Raw genomic sequence first — 24,296 nt, 5'->3', positions numbered from 1 at the left:
GAGTTTTCCACACCGCTTCTTGGCCTCCGTCTTTTTGATTGAGGAAAACAAAAGTCGGATCTTGTTAAGGTGGGGGGAGCCCTCCAGCGCTTCTGAGCATCCTGGTTCGACTGCAGTCGTGTTTTGGATTGCCGGGCCTCGGCCACAGAGGTGAGAGTTCGACTTTTCATTAAAAATGAAAGTTGGGGTTCTTGCGGACTTGGTGGGCAGGCTTTTAAAGCAGACCCCGCTAGACCGCCAGCAAGGGAAAGGGCTGGGCGTGGGGTGAACCGCTGTTTGATGCCGCCCTCCCTGGAAAAGCTTGTTTTGAAGCCTCCCGCCGAGAGAGGCGTCTCCGTTCCTGGCGTCCGAAGATGAAAGAATCCGCTCTTTGCTTTCGGCAAGGGAAGACTTCTTGAACTCGGGATGAATCCCAGACTTGTGTGGCACGTCTCGTCTGAACGTGGCTTCAGCGCAAGAAGGCCGGAGACGACCACCTGGGGGGATGCCCAACTTACAGACTTCTTCACCTAAAAGTAGGTCCCCTTTCCTCGTGGCTCAGAGCGGCTGGCTCAATAGCTGCAGAAGGCAGGCTGCAAAATGATGCAGTCTCAATCCAGAGGCCGTTTGGAAGAGGGTCTGGCCGCTTTGCACAGTCAAATCCGGGGGCCAAGTGCATCCGACGTGTATTTTTTACTGTGTGGAAGCGCTGAAGGTTCAGCTCGAAGCCAAAGATTATTTGTAGCCAGCCCCAAATCTCTCCCCGTCCCCTTTAAAAGAGGCCTGCAAACGCACAGGCCTTGCAGGGCTTCCAGAGGATTCCCAAGAAAGGGACCCAGCTGCACACTTCCCTCTCTCTCCCTCTCTCTGTGCTAAACATCCCCGTCCAAGCGGACAGACGGTGAGCGCTGCCCGGGGAGGAAAAACAGCCTGAGAAGGGGGTGGGGAGGAGACCCTCCCTGCCTCGGCCCAGCCCCCCCCCTGCCTCCTCCGTCCGGTCTGTAGGCAGCACGAGGAGCGACCCCATGCCATAAATATTGATGAGAGACGACCTGATGAAGTGAATGGATTATACGGAGGCTCCCTGGGGTGTGTGGGTGTGGGAGCTCAGCTTAGGGGCTCCAGGGTGGGCACGGACCGGCCCCCATAGATCTGGGGCATGGAGCAAACAGTGCCTCTTGTTGCTGACGCACACCAAAGATGGCAGCCCTTTGGCACGACACAGCCCTTTGGCTAGCGCATCTGTTGGCTCACGGGGAGCACCCATTTCAGGATCAGCAAGAGGCTCCCCTGGCACTCCCCCCCCCACTCCCTGGCCCCCTGCCAGAGCCCATCTGCTGGACGGCTCTCCCTCTCCCGCCACCCTCCCCTCCAGACCAACCAACCCGGGGCAGGGTGTGTGTGTGTGTGTGTGTGTGTGTGCGCAGCTGGTGGGGCGGGCGATCCGGTGCTAAGCCAGCTATGGCAGAGAGGTGGCACAGAAACAGCTGGCTGCCCCCTAAGAGAGTCTATAGCAGGTGGCCAAGCGGTGGCTCTCCAGATGTCCATGGACTACAGTTCCCATGAGCCCCTGCCAGCATGGGCTAGAGAGATGGCCTGCTGCTTCCAACCACCTTTCCTGCAACGTGGGCAGAGGCTGCAATTCTCTTTTCTAGAAGCGACCCCCTTTTCTCTCTCCTGGAAGGGTCGGGCCTGCTCTTGCTGCTCTCTTCCGTTTTATCCCCACAACAACCCTGCAAGGTAGGTTAGTGAAAGGGAGTAGGGGAAACCAGTTGCTTTGGAGGGTCAGCAACAGGGCAGAGAGGCCAACGCCTTCCCCGGATGTTGCCTCAGAGTAGTGGCATTCCAAGCTTGTCTGCTTCTGGAACTGGAGGTTCTCTTCCTTGGCTATGTGTAGTAGCCACGGATGGAATGCCCCTCCATGTATTGTTGGTGGTCCCTGCAGGGAGGGTCGCTGGGCCTGGGTTGGGAAAGACCCGAGCAATGTGGGTGGAGCCTCGTGAGGGCAGGGCTTGTGGAGGGGAGGGGCTTAGTTGGGGTCAAAGGCCATAGGGCCACCTTTCAAGGCAGTCCTGATCTCTGTCACCCGGAGATCCATTGTAAACGCAAGAGCTCTCCAGCCACGAACTGGAGGGTGGCAACCCCCCTCGATAAGCAAAGTCTGTCAAATGCAACTGGGTGGGTCAATTCAGGCCAACGCTTTCTGCCTAAAAAGTCATTCAGGGTGAGCAAAGTTTTAGTTTGCCATGTTTTGTTGTGTCTGCGTTGTGTTGTGTAACACACACTGTTTTCTGCTGGCCTGTTTTGTGTTGCATTGCTGCCCTGAAGTTGTTGACACAGGAATTGTTGTCTGGTTGTTTAGAATTGTCCCCGGGGAGCAACCTCCGTTATTGCCTTTCCCGTTGGCTGCCATAGCCGTCGTGGGTGCCCATAAATACTGCATTGCCGAATGAATATATATTTATATTTATGACTTTCCTGAGCGCACGTTGGCCTGTTTTTTGAAACTGCTCAGGGCCTGGCCTGTGACGCCTTCGGGATTGGTTTCTGCCCCCTGGAGGTTGGCAACCCCCTCCGGCAGGCCACCCTCGAAAGCAGCCCTTCCCTCCAGGAGGCGGGGAGGAAATGCTCTGAGCTAAATGATAAAAACGAGGCGTCTGACGGATCAAAATGGGCAGCGACCGAGAAGCCAGCAGCGCCTTCGAAACTGACACGGACCGCTTGAGCGATGCCGCCCTTCCGCACGGTCCAATCCGGCTGCAAAGAGGGAGGAAAGCGCCCCTGATCCGCCCCGGGAAGGGGCCGGCGTGCGAGAGGCCCTGCTCCCAGGCGCGTCCCCTTGGGGGCATGCCAGACCCCCCTCCTGGTGGCCGGCGAGGGGGGCGCCTCGGGGCAGAACCTGGCCGGGGGGTGGGGGTCCGGCTAGCGAGGCCCCTCCCCTCCCCCTCCCCTCCCCTCTCTGGGCGGCCCCTCGCCTCGCCTTGCGCCGCTCCGGCTGGCTGGCTGGCCGGCCGCGGGTGGGGGTGGGCGGCAGCTGCCGGCGAGGAGGCCCGTCGGTGGGTGGGAGGGTGGGAGGGAGGGAAGGTGCGGGGCGCGGGTCGGTGGGCTGGCTTGGCAAGATGGCGATGGCCGGGCGGCGGCGCGCCTGAAGCCGGAGGGCAGCCTGGGCTGGGCTGGGCTCCCATGGCGCTGGCGGGACTCGTGTGCCTGCTCGCCTTGCTGGCCGGCGCCGTCGGCGGAGGAGAAGGCGAAGGCGAAGGCGAAGCAGCAGGTACTGCCGCGCCTTTGTGTCGCCGGGCGCACTTGGGGAAGGCTGCGGGCGGGCGGACAATGGGGCGGAGTGGTGGGCGCTGTCCCGCCTGGGACGCTTGGAGCCCGGCCCGGCCGCCGGCGGATTGACGGCTGCGAGCAGGTGCGGCTGGCGCGGCTTTGTTCGGGACGGGACGGGCGACCCCCTTGCAGGGCTGGGGCGCGGGGCCCGGGGACGGGGTGGGGGGAGGCCGGCCTTCTGGGGGACCCCCGCGGTGACACCGCCTCGCCTCCGGGTGACTAGAGCTCTCCGGGGTGCTGGTTTGGGGTTGCTAGTTTCCAGGGGAGACCTGGAGATCCCTGGAACTACAGCGGGTCTCCAGACTCCAAAGACCCCTTCCTCTGGAGAAGATGGGTCCTTTGGAGGGGGGGCGCTACGTCTCTGTCCCCCATTGAGTTCCCTGCCCTCTCCAGACCCCCCCTCCCAATCCCCCGGTATTTCCCGACCTGGAGGTGGCCACCGTATGTTGGTTGCTTGTTGGAAGGTCCGTGGAAAGCACAGTTCTCCCTCCAAGACAGACTTGGGGTGGGGGCGCCTGGTAGGACCCTGCCTAAGCCCCCGGCTGGCCTGTTTCGTCTCTGAGAACGGCTCTGATTTGGAGCAATGGCTCTGATTTTTTCCAAAAAAGAATTGCATGGATTGAAGGGGGAGAAGCGAAAGGGTGTGTGTGTGAGAGTGTGTGTGTGCACTCAAAGCCGGACCAGGGTCCCCTTTCTTCAGTTCGCTTCCCGGAAAATTTCTAGCTGTGCCTGAAGGAGGTGGGGGAGGCAAAAAGACAGGGGAGGATACAGGGCAGACATGGAAAGGGATGCTATAGGGGGCATGCAGGAATCATTGGGGGCGTGTTATCAGTTTGCTTTGCTTGCAACAGGGGCTTGCTGCATTCTGTGACCCCCAAGTGGTAGGCCAATGCCCCCCCCCCTCACAACCCCTTTCCCCTAAAGGCAGACTTCTGAGCCAATTTAGACGGTTTTTATTTAATGAATTCACCGATACCCCGGTTTCTCCCCACAGCCACTTATACCTTTCTTTTGCCCTTTAATCCTTACAACAACCCAGTGAGGTAGGTCAGGCTGAGAAGGTTGGACTGACTTGGCAAACTTTCAGGGCACGTGGGGATTTGAAGTGGGGTCTCTTGATGCTCTTAACCAGGACACCACACTGGCTCTTGTTCCATTTAGCTTAGAGCAGGGGTAGTCAAACTGCGGCCCTCCAGATGTCCATGGACTACAATTCCCAGGAGCCCCTGCCAGCGAATGCTGGCAGGGGCTCCTGGGAATTGTAGTCCATGGACATCTGGAGGGCCGCAGTTTTGACTACCCCTGGCTTAGAGCCATCCCATCATTGTATATTCGCCTGCAGGTGAGTAGCTCTTCCGAACAGCCGTTCAAGCCAGCCCTGGGAGGTGCTCATGAGGGAGCTCATGAGCCTGTTTGGCTTCCAACTCTTTGCAGGCAAAAGAGAGAGCAGGCGGTTCATGATGGAGGAGAGGTTATCGGCAGTTGTCGGTCGAGATGGCCAAATGGAGCCTGCATGTGCAGGGGCAGTATACCTCGGAATGCAACCATTGGTTTCGTGCCGTGCTTGAAAGTGCATAGAGGAATCTGGCTAGAACAGGGGTAGATTGCTGGTAGACCAGCCCCCCCACAAAATATTCCATACTACAGTATTGTATCTTACTCTGAAACGTGTCTTGATTGGGTTTGATTACTGGCTGCTGAGGAAACCCACTGAAAACCCCATTCAGCCAGTTGTTTTGAATAAACAGATACTCTTATCGTAATGCAGAAGAAGGCTTTTGACTGCTTACCGTAGGTTGCAAGAAATTCCAGGAAAGAGACTTCAGCACATGTTCTCAGAACCGTGAATATGCAGCTTGACTCACTAGTGCGAGCTTCTTCTTCAAGCTGTTCTCTGCTTTTGTGTCGAGGCTCAGATTTTAAAGGTCCTGTGGGTGGCTGAGAGAGACCCCCTTTCTGTTAGGAGGTCAGGATTCACGGCTGGTTTTGGCTTTCCGTGACTTCGTTGGGATTATAACGACAACAACAACAACAAAGAATCTCACGCTTAATTGTAAACATACCAAGTCTGGCTTGGATGTAGCTTTATATTAAGAATCGGAAGGCATTACTGCAGAGGAACTGGAAAGCTGTTATTTAATTAGGCCATTGACTGGGGGGGGGATAATATTATAATGGTCTGTGGGATGCCAACTTCTTTCAAAACGAACGGTTCCTACCCCTGAAAAGTGGGAAGGATATTAGCTGAATCTTCCTCCAGCGCTCTGCTTCTAGGCTGGCAAAAGCATCTGCCTGCTAACTTTCATCAAGCGCGGGAGAAGAAGGTAGAACGACGTTTGAGCTGCATTTGGTGACAGCTTTTTGGAAGTGGTGGGACTGCAATTCCCAATGGTTTGGAAACATTTCTTCGCAAATATCAATTTTAGTCTCTCAAACCCCTCCTGCCTGGGGGGCTTGCCTCTGCCCGAAAAGACAAGAGCTTAACAGCTGTTCAGTTGTTTGCTAGTCAGTGGAAACCGACCTTGCGGGGTGTGACTCAGGGACTGCTGTTGCCCATGGAGATGGATACAAGCTCCCCACGCATGCCGTTCTGCCCGGGGGGGGGGGGGTGGGGTGGGGGATCGTGAAAGAGCATGAACCCAGGTGAGAAGAGGAGGAGAGAGGACCTCTGAAGTTAGCATGACCGGACTCAGCAGCTGGTCAGGCTTGTTCATGTCAAAGAAGGGGAGATTTCGGGGTGTGCTGCTTCTCCAGCCGAGGTGGCCTTGCAGGGTGACGAGTTCCAGAGACAGCTTTTTCTTTCTGCACAAGGACCGCAGGGCTCTAGCATGGCTCTCGCAGGCAGAAGAAGAGTTGGTTTTTATACCCTGCTTTGCCTTTCCCGAAAGAGTCTCAAAGCAGCTTACAATTGCCTTCCCTTCCTCTCCCCACAACAGGCCCACTGTAAGGGAGGTGGGGCTGAGAGAGCTCTAAGAGAACCGCTCTGTGAGAGCAGCTCTAACAGGACTTTGACTGGCCAGCGAGCTTCCATGGCAGAGCAGGGATTCGAATCGGGGTCTCCCACATCCTATTCTGGCGTGATAACCACTACCCCACAATGGCCCTCTGCATTGGGTTACTAAAGGCAGCACAAAAGAGGGACTGGGTAGAGATCCGGTGAGAAAGACCCTGTTTTTCGGGAGATGAAACTCCAGATGGATGCTAAAATCTCATGCGCAGGAAGGACTTTTAATGCTCAAAACAGAACTCTATGTGGGCTTGGGACTCGCTCGGTTTAGGTTTCACCCTGAGACAGTTGACTGGAAAGGGGCGCTCAGTAAAAATAAATCTGGAAAATGCTTCTCGGGCTATACTAAGAAGACCCTCCTGGGGAAAGGAAGTGTCCCCTTTTAGACTTGGATTGCCAACTTATTCTACCATTTCTGATCCTCTGTTTCTCCTCCTGGCTTGCAGGAATGGTCTCCCTGCCAGGAAAGGGCTTGATTTGTTAAATTCCTGCATATCTGGCTCACTTGTGTAAGCACAGGAGCAGGGCTGGCAGGTGTCGGGCAGCATCCCTTGAGACTGCCTTGCAGGGTTGTTGTGAGGGTAAAATAGAGGCAAGGCGAAGAGCGCGAGCTGCTTGGGATCCCTGCTGGGAACAAAGGCGGGGTAGGAATGAAGTCAAACAAACTCTCCTTTATTTCCTTCTTTGCTGCTCTCTCCCTCTCTCTCCAAACCTCTGAAATGGCAGGAAACAAACCTTGCAAAACGGTACAAATGAAATTAATTTGTGCCGTTGGAATTTGCTCGCGGCCGTCCGTCCGGTTGCTAGTAAGGTGTCCGCTTTCGATGTGAGCTTTCCCCTAAAGGGTTGCAAAGGCCTTCTGCAAATAAAACACCAGCCCCGTTCAAAAAAAGGGAGGAATACCCTCAAAAGCGGGACTCTGGTTGGCTTCTCTGTGGTGTGTGGCTTGCTGCACTTTGGGGCTCCCGAAAGGGGTGGAAGGAGGCTGCTTGGAGACAAGGGCAGGAGATTTGGCCCTTCCGGTTCACTGATGCACTTAAAATAACCTGCAGTGGACCACTGGTTTCAGGTCTCCCCTTTCTGATTCTTTTTTCCTCCCCCACTTTAATAATTTTTCTTGTTCTCAGCCTCAAGTTGGTCATACTCTGCTCGCTTCCTTCCTTCCTTCCTTCCTTCCTTCCTTCCTTCCTTCCTTCCTTCCTTCCTTCCTTCCTTCCTTCCTTCGCATTTAGGGAACTAGCTGTATGCAGATGTCGTCCCCAGGTGACTCCTGACGCAATGTCACTTGGCAAGGGACGAAGGCTGTCCAGGATGCAACCACGGGGACAAAGCCAAACTGAAGTGGAAGGGGATGGGAGCTGGGGAAGAATCAGACTGACTGTGAGTTAGTCAAAGGTTTCTTTTAAAAAGAAGACTTTCTTTAACAGCCAAAATAGTGGTTGACAAGCGCTCTGAACTGATTGTCTCTGGAATATCTTACATTCATGCTATAAAAAGGTTCAGTGCCCTTTTCTAAACCTAGAATCATAAAGTTATAAGGGACTTCCTGGGTCATCTAGTCCAACCCCCTGCAGGGGGTTGGACTAGATGACCCAGGAGGTCCCATCGGACTCTGTGATTCTATCATTCTAACCCTATCGCTCCTCCACTGTAACCTGCCACCGCTTTGAACCTTCACAGAACCTCTATGTTAAAGGGGCAGGACCTTTTCCTCCTGGCCTCTTGGCCACCCTGTTTACGAGGTACTTGCAGAGGGTAAGCCCACTTTAAGGCAAACAAAAGGAAATCAGGACGGGTGCTGTGCACTGTGGCTCTTGCCTGCTTTCCTGGCGCCGTCTGCCGCGGCTGCGGACACAATTCGGGTTTATATAATTAAGAGAGGGAATTCATATTTAATTGCACTGTAATTTGGGGTTGGCTTGCTGCCCAAACTTTCCCCCAACTCTGTATTTGCATTACGGGGGGAGGAGGGGGGAGGAAAGAGAAATTAAGCAACTAATGAGAGTGTTGTTGCTTAGATTGCAAGTGAATGTGGGGTGTGCCAAAGTAAAGAAGGGAAGGCTGTGGGGAGCTGGGATGAAAGGACATGTTCTTGAGCCCCCTGTGGGGATCTGCCCCAGGCTCCAGGAAGGACCAATTCCCGGCTGTGTGAAAATTCCCTTCTGCAGCAAAGTTCTCTTCGAAGTCCCGATGGGGGCATCATCCAGTCGGTCAAAACATGCCCAGTTCTGTTTCTTTCTTTCGTGCTTCCCAAATTCTAGGGGGCATCAGAGTCAGATCTCCCTAAATATTTGCAAAGTGCTCCATGCTAAAAGGGTCCTTGACTCCCAGTTCAAGGTTCTTTGCCGTAGCTGTGCCAGTCTCTTTTGAGAGTCAGTGGGAGGTGTGGCCATGGGCTTGTGTTTTTGGGTCTGCAAGAGAGAAGAGACACAGCCCCCGGGAAGAGAGAGGAGGAGGAGGAGGGTCACGAACCTCTGGTCCCTTCAGCTCCGGGAGAGGGAGAATTGATCTCTGTTCTGCCGTTGGAGCTGGAGAGACCAAAGGCAGTGTGGGCCTCCTGAAATCTGCTTGATGGGAGGCTGGGACTGGATTGGGTCTCTTGGTTTCCTCCTAAAGTTGTAGATTAATGAGGCCCCTCTCCACAGCCCCTGGTGGTGATTTAGTGACCTAGAATGACCTGCAGTCTTTGCATAACTTCTGTGCTGTTTTGGAGGGAGTCATCGATGTTAGTTCAAATGTTTATCTTTGGGCCCAGGGCTCCCAAACAACGGAGGACAGGTTGGTGCTCCTGGGAAACACTGCCCATATCTTGCATAGGGGTGGCGAGTGGGGAGATTCTGTGGGTCAGGTGGTTGGTGAGATCAGCTATGAATAATCTCTTTCGAGCAAGGTTCTGATGGGTCTCCATGTCGGTCTGAAGCAGCAGAACAAAGTTTGAGCTCAGGGGAGAAGAAACAGAGTTGAGTTTTATACCCCGTTTTTCACTACCTGGAGGAATCTCAAAGCGACTCACACTCCTCCCCCCTCTCCCCACAACAGGCACCCTGTGAGGTCGGTGGGGCTGAGAGAGCTCTGACAGAACTGCTCTGTGAAAACAGCTCTAGGAAACCGCCACTCTTAACCACTACCCCAAAAGTGGGACCAAGTTCAGTTTGCATGCACACGAAAGCTTGTACTCAGGATAGAACTCTGCTGGTCTGAGAGTGGCCCCTGGACTCAAACTTTAATCTGTGAGAGAACTGTTGGCTAGCCCAAGGTCAGCCAGCTGGCTTCATGTAGAAGAGGAGGGGGGAATCAAATTGGGTTTTCCGGATTAGAATCCTCCACCACAATACAATACCGACTCTCAAAGCGGCTTACAAACACCTCTCCCTTCCTCTCCCCACAACAGAGGTAAGTGGGGCTGAGAGAGTTCTAACAGAACTGTGACTAGCCCAAGGCCACCCATCTGGCTGCAGGTGGAGGAGAACTGCAGAATTAAACCCAGTTCTCTAAATTAGTGGCTGCCATTCTTGAAACACGACATCATGGATGAGACCTGGACACCGATTAGTAACTGGCGTGTGCCGTGCGTGGGCTTCGTTTAGCTTTCGAGAGTAATCAAGCTGCGGCGTAAACACAATTTCTGAGTTGACTTCAAGGGGAGACCGGCACAGCGCACCTCACAATGCACATCCTTGAACGTGCGGATTAACCCATAAATTCTCAATAGGTACTCGACCAGCAGCGACCAACCAGAAGCAGTGTGTGGAGGCAACGGATAGTCTCTGCCTCTTGCTGCCAGCGCTGTGCGGAGTCTCTGAGCATGAGGAGTCTCTGAGCATGAGGTTCCGTGTTGCTAGCACGGTGGACAGGGGTCAGCAGGGAAAGTTTTTCAGCTTGGAAAATAGAGCATTAAAGGGGGGCCAGGTAGAAATGTATAAAACGAGGCAAAGGGCCGAGAGAGTAGACAAAGAGAACTTTTTCCTCCGTCTCCCAAAATACTAGAATGCGAGGGCCAGTGATGAAACTGATGGGCAGTAGGTTGAGTCTGGACAAAAGGAAAGACCACTTTACACAGAGAGGGATTAACATGTGGAATTTGCTGCCAGGGGATGGAGTGATGGCTATAGGAGTAGACAGGGGAAGGCCTCAGCCTCTCTGCCCTGTTGCTGGCCCTGCAGAGGAGCTGGCTGGCCCCTGTGTGAGACAGGAGGCTGGACTGGAGGGACCCTCCCATCCAGTCTGAAGTCCTTATCAGGGGAAGGCCTCGGCCTCTCTGCCCTGTTGCTGGCCCTGCAGAGGAGCTGGCTGGCTCCTGTGTGAGACAGGAGGCTGGACTGGATGGACCACTGATCTGACCCAACAGGGCTCTCCTGATGGTCTTAGGAAGGCCTCGGCCTCTTTGCCCTTTTGCTGGCCCTTCAAGAGAACTTGTTGGCCACTGAGTGAGACAGGATGTGTGGTCAGGCCACTCTCTGTGTGTGGATCCTGCCACATTCTGAATTCATAAGGCCCTTGTTTGTTCCCCCAAAGCCCTGGGTGCCACTGACCCAAATCGATTTTCATTTTGAACACAATCCCCAATCCATTCACATGTCACAAACTATCAACAGGTCCATCGCTTGGGTCTGGGGTGCCTGTGCTCACGAGGTCCCGGGGCAACTGCTCAGCCTGCCCATGAGTTAAGACAGCCCTGGCGTTGGCTCTCGATCACGTAGACCCCTTTCTCACAGCCCTGTGTGAAGACTCAGTTGTAACCGATCCTCTCTTCCATCCAAGCAACGTCTTCTAGCTCTGAGCCGGCACAGCTGAGGTCTTGCAAAGCTTTTGGAGGGACGGAGATTTCTTGCCAAGTGCCTCCAGCTCAGAGAACTGGGGGCTTCTCGCTCAAAGTCCACGGTTTGAACGCTTTGACAAGCCCACCTGTTTTCACCGCAGGGAGCCCATCTTGGGGACTTTCTCTGGAGCTCAGCTGTGGCAGCAGCCCTGGCCAAGTGACACTGCGGCCGAATCAGACCCTCCTGTTGGATTGCAGCCCGGCCCCCGTAGAACAGCTCCTTGACATCCTCTGGATGAAGAACGGGCTTCCGGTAGTGGAAGAGGAGAACCTTCACATCATGCCCAACGGGTCTCTGTTCCTGTCGGCAGCCCAGGTGGCTTTGGAGGAGGGCGGCCATCTCAGAGGGTCCGGCGTGGAGGGGAACTACTCCTGCATCTCCCGCAGATCCTTCGGCTCTGTTGCTAGCCAGACGCTTCTGCTTCGTGACTCAAGTAAGTTTTTAGCTTGATGCCCTCTCCCGTTCGAGTGAGCCTTTAATTTGATCTCCCCTCAGCCTCCGTTAAGCCGGATCTGGAGGGCTTAAAACTCTGCTTTCTCGGAGCAAAAAAGGAGAGGAAAGAGAGGGGAACAAGTTTCTAGTCCTTAAGCGTTAAACGTGGGGTTCAAAGCGTGTATGGAATCTGAAAGGATGGGAGCGAAGGGAGGTAGTAGAGAAAGGGACATTTAGTCCTCTGCCCCGCTCTTTCTCCCTAGCTTGTAGTAAAAGAATAAAGTTGGGAGGATAAGTTGATAGGGGCAAACTGGAATAATTGAAGCAGCCTTCTTTATGTTCTTAATGGGATGGCATTTCCAGGCGAACCTGGAAGTGATGTCATGCCACTCTAGGGTTTAACAGAAGCTCTGCTGTGGAGTTTTTGCTGATTACCAGAATGGCATGAGGTCACTTCCTGTTGTCATGGGGCTGCATAAACACCAGTTGTTTCCCTTGGACTCAGTATACATGGTAGCTCTCGAGTTCTTCTAAACACTGCGGGCTCTTCATCCGAGCAAGAAATGCTAAGGAATTCAATTTTCTTTTCTGTCTCCCCCCCCCCCCCAACAATCTCTTTTGGCCTCCTGCCTCCCCAGCGTTGTCTCCATTTTCCCAAAACCCAGAGTCGCAGACGGTGGAGGAGAACAGCGTGGCCCGTTTCGAGTGCCGGATCGAAGGGCTCCCCAGTCCGGCGATTGTCTGGGAGAAGGATCGCAAACCTGTCCCTTTGGACCCTCGGTATGTTCGGTATGCTCAAGAATCCTGAGTCAGGATACTGATCCAATCCGAGTCTGGTTCTCTTGGCCTGACCTACCTCACAGGGTTGTGGTGTCAGCCTAGAGTCCATCAGGATTGGGTCTCAGTGGGCTGGCTAGTTGCTCGCTAATGGCAGCCAGTGAGATAGGGACAGTGCTGGGAAGATAAGCATTGTTTAGAAGCCGGAAGGCTGCTCTGGACACGTGTTTCAGGAAAGGGCCTGTGAATTTGTTCCCGTCCCAGACCTTGCGAAACCGGCAGCGTGGCCGTTGCTTCCTGGGCAACAGGCACCTCCTAATCCTTGTTTCTGTCCGTTTCGAGGAAGGGCTTTGCTTAGATCTCTGTGTTCCCAGGGGTTGTCACAGGGACTGATCTGTTTGGGAAAAAATGAAGGGGACCGAACGATCCAGGGAGGAGGAATACGGCAAAAAGTGAAATTGTTGCAAATTGCTTGGGGCGCTCAAGTGAAAAAAGAACCAAGTATTGGATCTTGGGTTGTGATAAAATTGCTTGGCAAAAGGGAGAACTTTATATGTTCCATGGCTGTGGTGGGGATTCTGAGACATTGCCAGTGTGCGTAATTTCTGTCACTAATACGCACTGGACATCCCGGCTTAGCCTGATCTTGTCCGATCTCCCATTATGTTTCATATATTTAGATGGGGGACCTCCAAGAATGCCTGAGGTCACTCCATGGCAGCCTCATGATGGGGCCGCTCTGACTCCCTTACGCCCCGTGATCTCCCCCAGGTTCATCGTTCTCCCAAACGGGGTCCTCCAGATCGTGGACGTGGAGGAGAGTCACGCTGGGACCTACCGGTGCGTGGCGAGCAACTGGGCAGGAAGACGCCACAGCTCTGAGGCCGTTCTGAGCATCGCGAAAGGTCAGGCTGTTTGAATGCACGGGTCTGAGGATGGCTGGCATTTCTGGAAAAAACAAAATAGCCAGCAGATATAGAAAACTAAAGTTCTGTAGCCCAGAATTGCATAACTACACTTGCCGGTAAAAGGAGGGAAATGTTTTCGAGACCTCAAATCTGTGTTGTAGTGGGTAAGAAGGCGGGGTGCTAGGAAATAGTTTAACTCCACTAAGAGCTAGAGAGCTGATTGTTGAAAAAATGCTTTCTCTTCATTCTGCCCATCTTGGAAATAAAGCTGGAATAACTGATTTTAAGAACCGTAGAAGAGCCCAGGGTCTGTCTTGTCTGATAGGGCAGTACTTGGATGGGAGGCCCTTTTTTTGATACTTTTCCTTTCTCCCCAATGTGGACCCAAAGCAGCCTATAAGATTCTCCATTCCTCCATTTTATCCTTACAACAACCCTTTGAGGCAGGTTAGGTTAATCGATGGGGACTGGCCCAGTCTTCAGGATCCTGGGTCTTCAGGATCCTATCCCAGCTCTCCAACCCACGTTTTCTCAGTCAGGGTTTTGTGAAGCCCTGGGGTTTCTTGATGGCCCTGGAAGGGTTTCCCAAATGGGTGGGATTTAATTAATTTTATATATCTTTTTAAAATGTATTAAGGTGATTTAACTATATATGGTAATGTCAACCTGTCCCGCTCTCAAAATGGCCAGTGATGGGCCTGGAGGGGGTGGGTGGGGAGGGGGTCTTAGATGGGCGTGTCCACAGCTCTGCTTCCCAACCATATTCTGCACAATCACAGCTCTTCTGGGGTTTCTTGAAGCCTGAAGAATGTTTCAGGGGTTTCTCGACAGTCAAGAAGTTGAGAAAGGCTACCAGGTCAGCTTTGTAGAGGGGAACAATGGCCAACCTCCTCTGCTTCCCACGCCTTGGAAACCCTTTGCTGGGGTCACCAGAAGGCTTGTATGGGAGCCCACCAAGGAAGACTCTGCAGAAGAAGGCAATGGCAAGCCACCTCCGCTTCTTATCTGCCCAGAAAGCCCCTTGCTGAGGTTGCTATCAGTTGGAAGCCAAAAGGACATGACAGAGGAAGGCAATAGCAAACTGCCTCTGCTTTTCTCTTGCCTTAAAAGCCTTTTCTGAGGTGATCAGAAGTCTTGAATGGGAGCCCACCAAGGAAGACTCTGCAGAGGAACTCAATGGCAATTCTCCTCTGCTTCTCACTTGCCTTGAAAGCCCCTTGCTGGAGTCACAGGAAGTTGGAAGCTAAGCAGGGATGGGAGCCCACCAAGGAAGACTCTGCAGAGGAACTCAATGGCAATTCTCCTCTGCTTCTCACTTGCCTTGAAAAGCCCCTTGCTGGAGTCACAGGAAGTTGGAAGCTAAGCAGGGATGGGAGCCCACCAAGGAAGACTCTGCAGAGGAAGCCCCTTGGGAGCCCCTTGCTGGGGTGCCAGAACTTGACAGCACGCGCATCCGTGATATTGTGGAGTTTTTGGGATTTTGGTTTTGGACAAACCTTGCCCGCTTAGAAATCTGACTTTCTCTAAAATTGAAGAAAGCAATTTCATTTGCAGGGATGGGGGCCGACGTCCCTCTTCCACGAGGAGCTATTTTGAGCCCCGAGAGTCTCCCTCGAAGGTCACAGGAAGGCGTGTGCTTTTGTGTTGGCAACGGAACTGCCTGGCAACTGCAGCCAAGGGTGTGGCTGTGTGCACAACAGATGTTTGGGGCCGGGCAGACTTCACGGGGTAAATTTCCAGACGTTCCTTGGGGAGGTGCATTCCAGATGGGAACAAGGATCTGCGAAGTTTTGGAAGCAAAATCTCTTTTTTTTAAAAAAAAAAAAGTTGTAACCCTGAAATGAAGCTGCTGTAGTCACACATTGCATTTCAGAGAGCCAGCGTGGGACACTGGGGAAGAGTGGCAGATCCCAATCAGGTGACCTTGGGCCAGTCACAGGTCTCTTTGAGCTCTTCTCACACAGCAGTTCTCTTAGAATTCACTGACCTCACAGGGTGCCTGTTGTGGGGAGAGGAAGAGAAAGGTGTTTGGAAGCTGTTTTGAAACTCCTTCAGGGACTAAAAAGTGGGATATAAAACCCTAGCTCTTCTTCTTCTTCTTCTTCTTCTTCCTCCTCCTCCTCGGCTAGCATGTTCTTTAACGCCAGCCCCCTCCTGTCTCTTAGAGACGGATGTTCATCTGTCAGCTCTACCTTGGTGCGCACACCAAATATCTGTCTGCTGAAACCTTGTTTTTGTGGGAGACCATCACAGGCGAGCGATTGAGGCTGTCAGCTGAGATGGCGTTCAGCTGGTGGCAATCTGCCTCTGTCATCTCCAATAACGGCGCATTAAATCCCCATCCAGGAGGAACACCTTTGCCTTCCGGAAAGCTACAAGGCAGGCAGCAGCAACAATCGCACAGTGCATCACTTGCTGACTTGATTTGTTTTCAGGGTGAGAAACTCAAAGGGCCCATCAGCACCTGAGGATCTCCGCTTGCCTCCTCCTCTTCATTTTTAAAGCCGCTTTCTAGGGCCTGTTCCGCATGGAGTTTCCCTCTAACTTTCACGGTGGATGTCTGTCAGGTTTTCTTCGCCATTCTGCATTGCTCTGTTCATTTTCTGGTCGCCGTTTCCCTGGGTTTTCTGAGAGAGCTTTAGTGCTGATTTGCTCCTTATTTCACTTCCAAGCTAAAGGTCATTCAAAAGGGTACAGATTCGCCTGGATTCCCCCCTCATCCTTTTGCTGCCCTTCCACGCCCCCCCCCCAAATTGAGGTCATCCTGCGCATTCTGCCCCCTTCATTGGTGGACAAGCTCTATTTCCCCCTCAGTTTTAAATATTTCTTTTTTTGACAAGTGGCACGAGTCTACCAATATTAGACTATCGCTAGTCTCCAATTGCTAAGTTTAAAAAATTAAATAACATGGGGAGGGTTAAATGGAGCTGTACAAGGTTTAGTTCCCTGCTGATATTGACTTGACAGGGGATCAGAGAAGAGGCAAAAGCAGGATCCTGGATGCAAAACAATAACAACCAGATTTTACATCTGCATGCCAAAAAATTAAAGGGGGGATCATCAGTTCACTAGATCTCTGATCGACTTCTGTTGTTCAGGTGGGCAACTAAACAGAGAGGATCAGTAAAACATAATTGCCAGGTGTGAAGTTTCTTCAGCAAACCCAGGTTCCAAAATGCAAAGAACTGATTCATAGCGAGATTGTTTAGTTATCATTCTAATTGCAACCAAGTCCGAATGGCCAGCAGCTCGGCTGTAGCTGAAAGCCTGCTGGGAAAGTCCGATCCAGTCCAGGGTGAAACCACAACAAGAACAGTTCCAGCAATCAATTGCAAAAGTATTTTGCACCGGCATCCCCCCCATCTCAAAGACCCCCCCCCATCTCCCCAAGAAGCACTCCTTTAAATGGGTTTACTTGGGCTATGTTCCAAAAACGAAATGGCACAAACAGGATTCTTTGCTGCAATCCCACCCGAAAAGGTGCCCCACATGTTTTGATTGGGGGGCTTCCAGCACTATGGCCCACCCCTTCCACAGCATTCTGCAGGCTCTCCCCTGGAAGGTGACAGGAGGGGAGAGGGGCAGCCCATTGGCTCTCAGCTGTCAGCAGCTTGAGACAACAAGAAATCCGGGTGACCAAAGCAGCAGCCCTGGTGTTTTGCTGTGAACTTTCTCACCCTTTTCCAGAGGAGGAGTTTTGAAGTCTTATTCAGCCTCCGAGAATCTCCCCTGGGAGGAGTTTGCAAACTTCAGGCAGCTGCTCAAGAGAGGGAAGGGTAGCGGGGAGGGACAGAAATTCTTGGCCCGCGATTCTCTTCCCCTCTTCTGTGCCGCACTGATTTGCTTGCAGTTGGTGTTACGGACCCCCTCGCACTTTCTCATGCGCGCCATGTGCAGCGCGGTGCAGAGGAAGCTGAACAAAGGGACCCCCGCCCACAAAGGACAAAGATAATCATAGATTTGATTCATTATGCTGCCATTGTGTTTGTAAACTTTGATCTGTTTGGTTGTTTGTGGAAGCATCTGCCGCCTCGTTGGTGGGGAGCCGGTTTAATTAATGGAGACGATGAATTGTAATCCGCACGGTGAGGGTTAAGCATAGATCTGTTCGCTGCATGGGTCTCTGAGAGCCAGTGTGGGAAAAGCAGGCCAAGGGTTTGGCTACAGAGAGACCCGCGTTCAATTCCCTGCTCAGTCCTGGAGCTCACAGGGTGATGGTTGGGCCGTGCACTGCCTCTGAGCTGAACCCCCTTCACAAGATTGCGGTGTGCATAGGCAGAGGGAAGTGAGGACTGTGTATACTCTCCCGGACTCCTCAGATGGTCAAAATATCTTAAGACCAATAGAAAATCGTGAATCTCAAAAAATGCACCCATCTCTCAGCCATGAACGTCCACAGTAGAGGCAAAATATAGATTCAGGTGGGTCGCCGCGTTGATCTGAAGGAGCAAAACAAAGTTTGAGTCCAGGGGTGCCTTGAAGAGCAACCCAAGTTTTATTCAAGGTGTAAGCTTTCTTCAGAAGTATTGCCTGCACACGAAAGCTTATACTTTGAATAAAACCGTGTTGGTCTTAAGTGCCTCAGGACTCAGAATTTGTACTGAGGCAAAATACGTAAATGGTGCATAACATACTAATAGCTGGCTTGTAAATAAAGCAAGTAGGGGGGAATCGGAGGAAATTCATTTTAATTCATTTATCATCGTAATTCATTTATCCACGGTCGGCTGTGTCAAGCTCCCAGATCTTCCTACCAACTGCGGTGTGCCTGTCTCCAGAAACAAGGGACAGTCTAGCGTAGTGAGAAGGGCATTGGTCTTGGACTGATGGCTTTCAAATGCCTGCTTGGCCACAGAACTGGGCGGCGGCCTCAGGCCTCTCTCCCCATTGCCCCTCCCTCGCTGGGTGGTCGTGAGGACGGAATGGAAGCTAACCAATCTGTGCTGCTTTGGGCATCTTGGAGGAACAGAGTGCAGATCTATGAACGCTTCCACTTGCCCTCAGAGAATCCTGTGCTTTTCTAATGGCTTGTTTCTGAGCAGGGGCATTAAAGGGGGATCCGGAGACAAGGGGTAGGGTTAGTCTTTAGACTGGAGTTCTGCTCGAGCAGTTTGCCTCGACAAGCAGAGTTCTCGCAGGGGTCTTTGAGGAGTCTCTTCGCACGCGGCATTTCAGATAACAGGGAATCCCTCCCCAAGGCTGGCCTCCGTACGAACCTCCCCCTCTCTTCTTTGTAAGTGAAACAGTCTCACATGGGCTTTTCTAGGTCATCAACGGTCCACCACAGGAGACGTGGCTATCGTGGCCGGCCCGGAGAACACCACCGTAGCCGCCGGAGAAAGAGCCGTGTTGGAGTGCATGGCCACCGCGGATCCCACGCCGTTTGTCTCTTGGATACGGGAGGGTAAACGAAGAGCACCGTCCTTGTGATGCCGAGGGGGCAGCTCCAGGGCCTTTTATTTTTAAAATCTATTCCAGGCCAGGGAAGCGGGGGGGGGGGGGGGAGATGTGCAACACTCCAGGGAAGCTTTATAAGTCACAACTGAATAAGCGGAGGCTGGACGGAGAGGGCCTTCTGAGCCGGGCCGGCCAATTAAATCTCAGGCGATACAAAGCCTACCGTTTATTATGTTGTTTGATGTGCAAAAGAGGCACGGTTCTCGTTACTGGACACCTTTTGATCTAAAATTAGCTGCAGCCCCCGGATTGAATGACACCCCGGCTGGAAAGGTCAGGCGGGAGAGGGTGGGTTTTTGACGGCTCTCCTGTAGGGGCGACCCCAGGGTGGGTGGGGGGAGGGTGGGGGACTCTGTCCCATCTGTTGGCACTTTGTAAAAATAACCGGGTAGGTTATCTTTAGAATTGTACGGGAGGGGGAGTCAAGGTGGTTGAAATCACTGGGGGACACAGAACAGGGCTGTTTTTAAAGTAACGGGGCCGTTACCCTGTTGGGGTGAAGGTGGCATTTGAAAGGATCCAGTTTGGGGCAGAGCCAATGGTTGGCTTATGGGCTGAATTGTAGGTTAGAAGCTGCTTCTTCCAAAACCCCTAGATTTGAGTCCAAGAACACCTTCGAGGCTAACAAGATATTCGGGTTACGAACTTTCGAGAGTCGAAGCGAATGCCACCAGAATGTTTCCACCCTCTTAGGGCTCATGGGCTGGAATCCAGCTGTGGCCATAAAACTGGATCTTTACTTAGTGTCCCACAATTAATCGGGACATGTCTGGGTCGGTTTAGCTTGGTTGCATCCCGCATTAAACGGGAGAGCACTTTGGCAAACAGGGCCCCGAATGCCTGCAGGAAGAAACTGAGCTCCATAATCTTCAGAGAGCTAAAGTAATAAAATAATAACAACAATATCTTAAATATTATCAATCCCTTCCAAGGTTGTGGGGTGTCAGTGCAAGCGTCCTGCTTCGGAGTTTGAATGTTTGCTTTTCGTCCGCAGACGGGAGTCCCATTTCCACCGACGTGATCGTGTTGGGAAGGACCAGCCTGGTGATTCCTCATGCCCAGGCCCACCACGCAGGGGTGTACGTTTGCCGTGCCAACAAACCCCAGACCCGTCAGTTTGTGACCGCTGCGGCTGAACTCCGAGTCCTTGGTGAGAACAAGGGGTGTTGTGGGGAGAGGAAGGGAAGGCGATTGTAAGCCGCTTTGAGTCTCTTTTGGGGAGTGGAAAGCAGGGGGGTACAAGAAAACCAACTCTTCTTCCTGAGAGCCATCTTGGCGTCGTGGTTCAGAATGGCAGACTCTCATCTGGAGAACCGGGTTCAATTCCCCATGCATCCAGCTGGGTGGCCTTGGGCCAGTCCCAGTTCTCTCAGAGCTCTCTCAGCCTCACAGGGTTGTGGGGAGAGGAAGGGAAGGGGCCTTGAGACTCCTCTGGTTGGTGAAAAAGGGGCAGTACAAAAAACCAGCTCTCCTTCCTCTTCCTCTTCCCTGCAGCTCCTCCCTCCATCTTGCAGGCACCCGAAACCATCTCCCGGACCCGGGCCAGCACCGCCCGGTTCGTCTGCAGAGCGGAAGGCGACCCGCCCCCCCGCATCCACTGGATGAAGAACGGCGAGCCCCTCCTGTCCACCGGGCGGGTGAAGGCGCAGAGCAGCGGCACCCTGGTCATCAACCAGATAGGGGCGGGCGACACCGGCTACTACCAGTGTGTGGCCGAAAACCAGCTGGGCTCGGCGTGCGCCACTGCGCAGCTGGCGGTGATCGTGCGGGAAGGGCTGCCCAGCGCACCGAAGAAAGTGACGGCCAGTTCGCTCTCCAGCACCACCGTCTTCGTCTCCTGGGAGCGGCCGGAGTTCAACAGTGAGCAGATCATCGGCTTCTCCTTGCATTACCAGAAGGCCTTGGGTGGGTGTTCAGCGTTCCCGCAAATCCCGGCTTGAATCTTAGTTTCGTTTTTTGTTTTGGAGTGATGAGAAATTGCTCTGTGGGAATGTCGTGTTTAACCGATTCCTTAGTTAGATAAATTGATTTTAACGTGTCTTTTAATTAACTGGATCTGACCTGGGTGGCCCAAGCAGGCTCGATCTCATCAGATTTTGGAAGCCAAGCAGGGTCAGTCCTGGTCAAAACCCTGGCTCTTCTTCATAATGTGACTTTACGAGTTCCCCAGCTTGGTCATTGTAGCTTCTAGGAGGAGTTTGGAGTTGACAACGATTAACTGACGGGGAACAAAAACAGGTAAGAAAATAAAATTCAGACGGCGCCCACGTTCCCTTCTCCGAGCCAGGAACGTGGATTGAAAACTCTTCTTTCGGCTCCCAAAGGGCAGAGCTGACCCTGGCAGTGAGCACAGACAAACTTCACTTCAGAGGTGCAAAGATAAAGCGCGGACCTCTTGCGAGCTTCTTTCCGAGAAGCCAGTCTGGAGAAAAAGGACGAAATGCCCTCTCTGTTTTGTCTGACGGCGTTGTGTACCCTTCCTAGGCACCGACAACGTGGAGTTCCAGTTTGCGGTGAACAACGACACCACGGAATATCAGGTCAAGGACTTGGAGCCCGACACGAACTATGTTTTCTACGTGGTGGCCTATTCACAGCTGGGGGGCAGCCGGAAGTCTGCGCCCATCATCGTCCGGACTCTGGAAGATGGTTTGTCAGGGCAGGGGGGGAACAGGACATCTTGAAATGCGGCCTCCCCCTCTGCTGCAGACGGCAGAAGCCCACAGAGTGTGCGGATGCAACCCAGGGAGGGAAAGGGGGGGAATAGCAAATGGCTGACGATTCGGGAGGGAGAAGGGTGACCAGTCAGGATGGACGTGAATGGCAGGGCCTCCTTCTGCAAGATTATAAAAAAAAACCCTACATTTCAGAAAGGAGCAGGATTCCTGCTTAGCTCCTTTCTCTGCCTGGTCTGAGCCAAAGACCTGAACCAGGACAGACCAGGATGCAGAATTAGAGCCGGCCCCTCATCACGGTATGACCAATCAGGAGGCTGCAGTCATATTTGTCAACCCACCTGCCTTCATACCTGTCAGTTCCAGGTGCGGCGCCTCAGGTGTCCCTGTCCAGCACCACGCCCACGGACATCAAGGTCACCTGGCTGCAAGTCCCTCCTGAGCTGAGCAGTGGGAAGATCACCAAATACAAGATTGACTACGCCCCTCTCTCAGAAGGTGCGGGAGGGAGGGGCTGCAGAGGGAGGGGCGGGGGCGCCGGGGTAGCCCTTAACCGACTTTCTCTCTTTGCACAATGTCTGTTTTTCTAAAAAAACAATCCTTCCTTTCCACTTCTGAGGATTTATTTGCCTAGCACGCTGATTCTGTGAAGGCTCAAGGGGGTGGCAGGTTATAGTGGATGAGCAAGAGGGTTGAGAGTGTCCTGCATAGGCAGGGGGTTGGACTAGATGGCCCAGGAGGTCCCTTCCAACTCATTCTATGATTCTATGATTCTAACTTAAAATGAAGGGCACCTAAAAACTCATTGGCCTTTGTTTCCTCCTGGCAGACCTGATTTCCTCCACTGAGGTCGGCGCCAACGAGACCCAGTTCACCCTGTACGGCCTTCACCCGAACAAGGTCTACAAAGTGCGCATCGCGGCCAGCACCAGCATGGGCTACGGGGCCCCTTCCGAGTGGACGCAGCATCGCACCCCGGACAGGGACAACCAGACGCACGGTGGGTCCCCTCCCGTCTCACCCGGGCCTGCTTCCAAGGGGGAGAGATGCCAGTGCTCGGAGAGATAGGGATGGCTCTGAGCCAAAAGACGCAATTATGATGGATGAACTGCAAATTGGTGGAAGCCAGGCCAGGGGCAAGGAGGAGAGGCACATGAGTAAGGCAGCGCTGAAATGCAGGATCGTGGCCAGGGAGCCAGCTTGGAGAGGAGGGTGAGGAGGCCAGGGGGAGAGAGGGAGGACACCATCCGTGGCTTCCCTGAGGCAGCGTGCCTTTCTTTTTTGACTTTCCCCAGTTCCGTTTGCCCCGACCGAGTTAAAAGTCCGAGCCAAAATGGAATCGCTCTTAGTGACCTGGCAGCCCCCGACCAACCACGCCCAGATTTCGGGCTACAAGCTCTACTACCGGGAAGTGGCCGCCGAAGACGGGAGCGAAGAAAGCCCCTTCGAGGGCACCGGCGACGGCCCCTGGGACGTCGGTCCGATAAAGCTGAAGAAGAAGGTCAAGCAATACGAACTGACGCAGCTCGGTGAGTTTCCGGAGGGCTGCGGGTTACGGAGGTGGGGGCCCGGGGCTGTGGCTCAGTGGAAGAGCCTCTGCTTGGCAGGCAGAAAGTTCCAGGTTCAATCCCCGGCATCTCCTGTCATAGGAGACGAGAAAGACCCGAGAGCTGCAACCAGTCAGATAAGAAGAGGCCAATTATTTTGATGGGCCAAAGCCTCCAGAAAAGGGAGCTTCTTTCACAGGAGGGCCCATTGCTCAGCAGTAGTGCATTGGTTTGGCCCGCAGAAGGGTTCAATCCCTGGCCTCTCCTGTTTTGAGATAAATAAATAAATAAATGAAATTTAGAATCACAGAATCATAGAGTTGGAAGGGGCCACACAGGGCATCTAGTCCAACCCCCTGCTCAACGCAGAATCAGCCCAAAGCATCCTAAAGCATCCAAGAAAACTGTGCATCCAACCTTGCTTGAAGACTGCCAGTGAGGGGGAGCTCACCACCTCCTTAGGCAGCCTATTCCACTGCTGATCTACTCTGACTGTGAAAAACTTTTTCCTGATATCTAGCCTATATCGTTGTACTTGTAGTTTAAACCGATTACTGCGTGTCCTCTCCTCTGCAGCCAATGGAAACAGCATCCTGCCCTCCTCCAAGTGACAACCTTTCAAATACTTAAAGAGGGCTATCACGTCCCCTCTCAACCTCCTTTTCTCCAGGCTGAACATTCCCAAGTCCCTCAGCCTATCATCATAGGGCTTGGTGTCTATGACCAAATTTGACCTCATGTGCCCCCTTTGAGGCCCTTGGCTGGTGCTGGGGTAGCACTGCCCCATATTTATTTTATTTTTGCATTTATATACCGCTCCATTCCATTCGGACTCGTGGCGGTTCACTTTAAACCGATAAAACCAAGTGTGGCCCCATTAAAACCCATTAAATGTATGACCCTCCCCTCCTCTTCCCCGGCTCTGTCTGAGACATTTCAGCTCCCCCCTCCTTTGGTCTGGGGCTCTTTGGGGGCCAGCAGCCGGGGATGTTATTGCTCTTCCCGCCGCTAGCGGATTCTCAGAGCAGAAGGACCTCTTTCTCCTGGCCCCCTTCTTGGGCTTTTCGGATGGGGCAGGCTGGCAGTCGGGCCTGGCCAATTTTCCATTCCCCAGACGCAAACGAAGCAGGCAGGATAATGCGGAAGGCGCTGGGCCGTAGCCGGGGCAGCAGCGGGACCTTGGCTGGCTCTCCCAGCGGGGGATGAATAGGCACATCCCTAATTACCAGCGAGGCTTCATTAATGGAGGGTGGCTGGCCGTGGGGAAGGGGGATGGGGGTGCTGGGGAGAGGGGACCATTTGGGAACAAGTTGCCGGGTTTCCAGAGAGAGAACTGCTCCGTTTCCCTTCTATTTGTAAACTTC

The 24,296-nt window shown here is 53.2% G+C and overlaps 1 protein-coding gene across 6 annotated transcripts in view; it reads left to right on the top strand.

Moving 5' to 3' along the window:
* Window positions 1–365: 365 nt before the first annotated feature.
* IGDCC4 (immunoglobulin superfamily DCC subclass member 4) overlaps window positions 366–24,296 on the top strand; it is a 41,122-nt gene continuing 17,191 nt past the window's right edge. The window contains exons 1-11 of one of the 6 annotated variants that reach the window (XM_077318308.1): window positions 366–515; window positions 11,237–11,569; window positions 12,207–12,348; window positions 13,117–13,250; window positions 18,520–18,657; window positions 19,705–19,860; window positions 20,205–20,615; window positions 21,195–21,359; window positions 21,746–21,883; window positions 22,215–22,385; window positions 22,681–22,914. In XM_077318308.1, coding sequence (XP_077174423.1) covers window positions 485–515; window positions 11,237–11,569; window positions 12,207–12,348; window positions 13,117–13,250; window positions 18,520–18,657; window positions 19,705–19,860; window positions 20,205–20,615; window positions 21,195–21,359; window positions 21,746–21,883; window positions 22,215–22,385; window positions 22,681–22,914 — 2,053 coding nt within the window. In that variant the 5' untranslated portion in view covers window positions 366–484. Of the gene's footprint in view, window positions 516–3,072; window positions 3,251–3,287; window positions 3,392–11,236; window positions 11,570–12,206; window positions 12,349–13,116; window positions 13,251–18,519; window positions 18,658–19,704; window positions 19,861–20,204; window positions 20,616–21,194; window positions 21,360–21,745; window positions 21,884–22,214; window positions 22,386–22,680; window positions 22,915–24,296 lie in introns of those variants that run through there. The other 5 variants (XM_077318306.1, XM_077318307.1, XM_077318310.1 and 2 more) reach the window with 5 other exon arrangements.

The sequence above is a fragment of the Paroedura picta genome, chromosome 18 (assembly GCF_049243985.1).
Source record: "Paroedura picta isolate Pp20150507F chromosome 18, Ppicta_v3.0, whole genome shotgun sequence".
Classification (NCBI taxonomy): Eukaryota; Metazoa; Chordata; class Lepidosauria; order Squamata; family Gekkonidae; genus Paroedura; species Paroedura picta.
The sequence above is the reverse complement of the archived record's forward strand: the minus strand, read 5'-3'. Positions and strand labels throughout refer to the sequence as shown.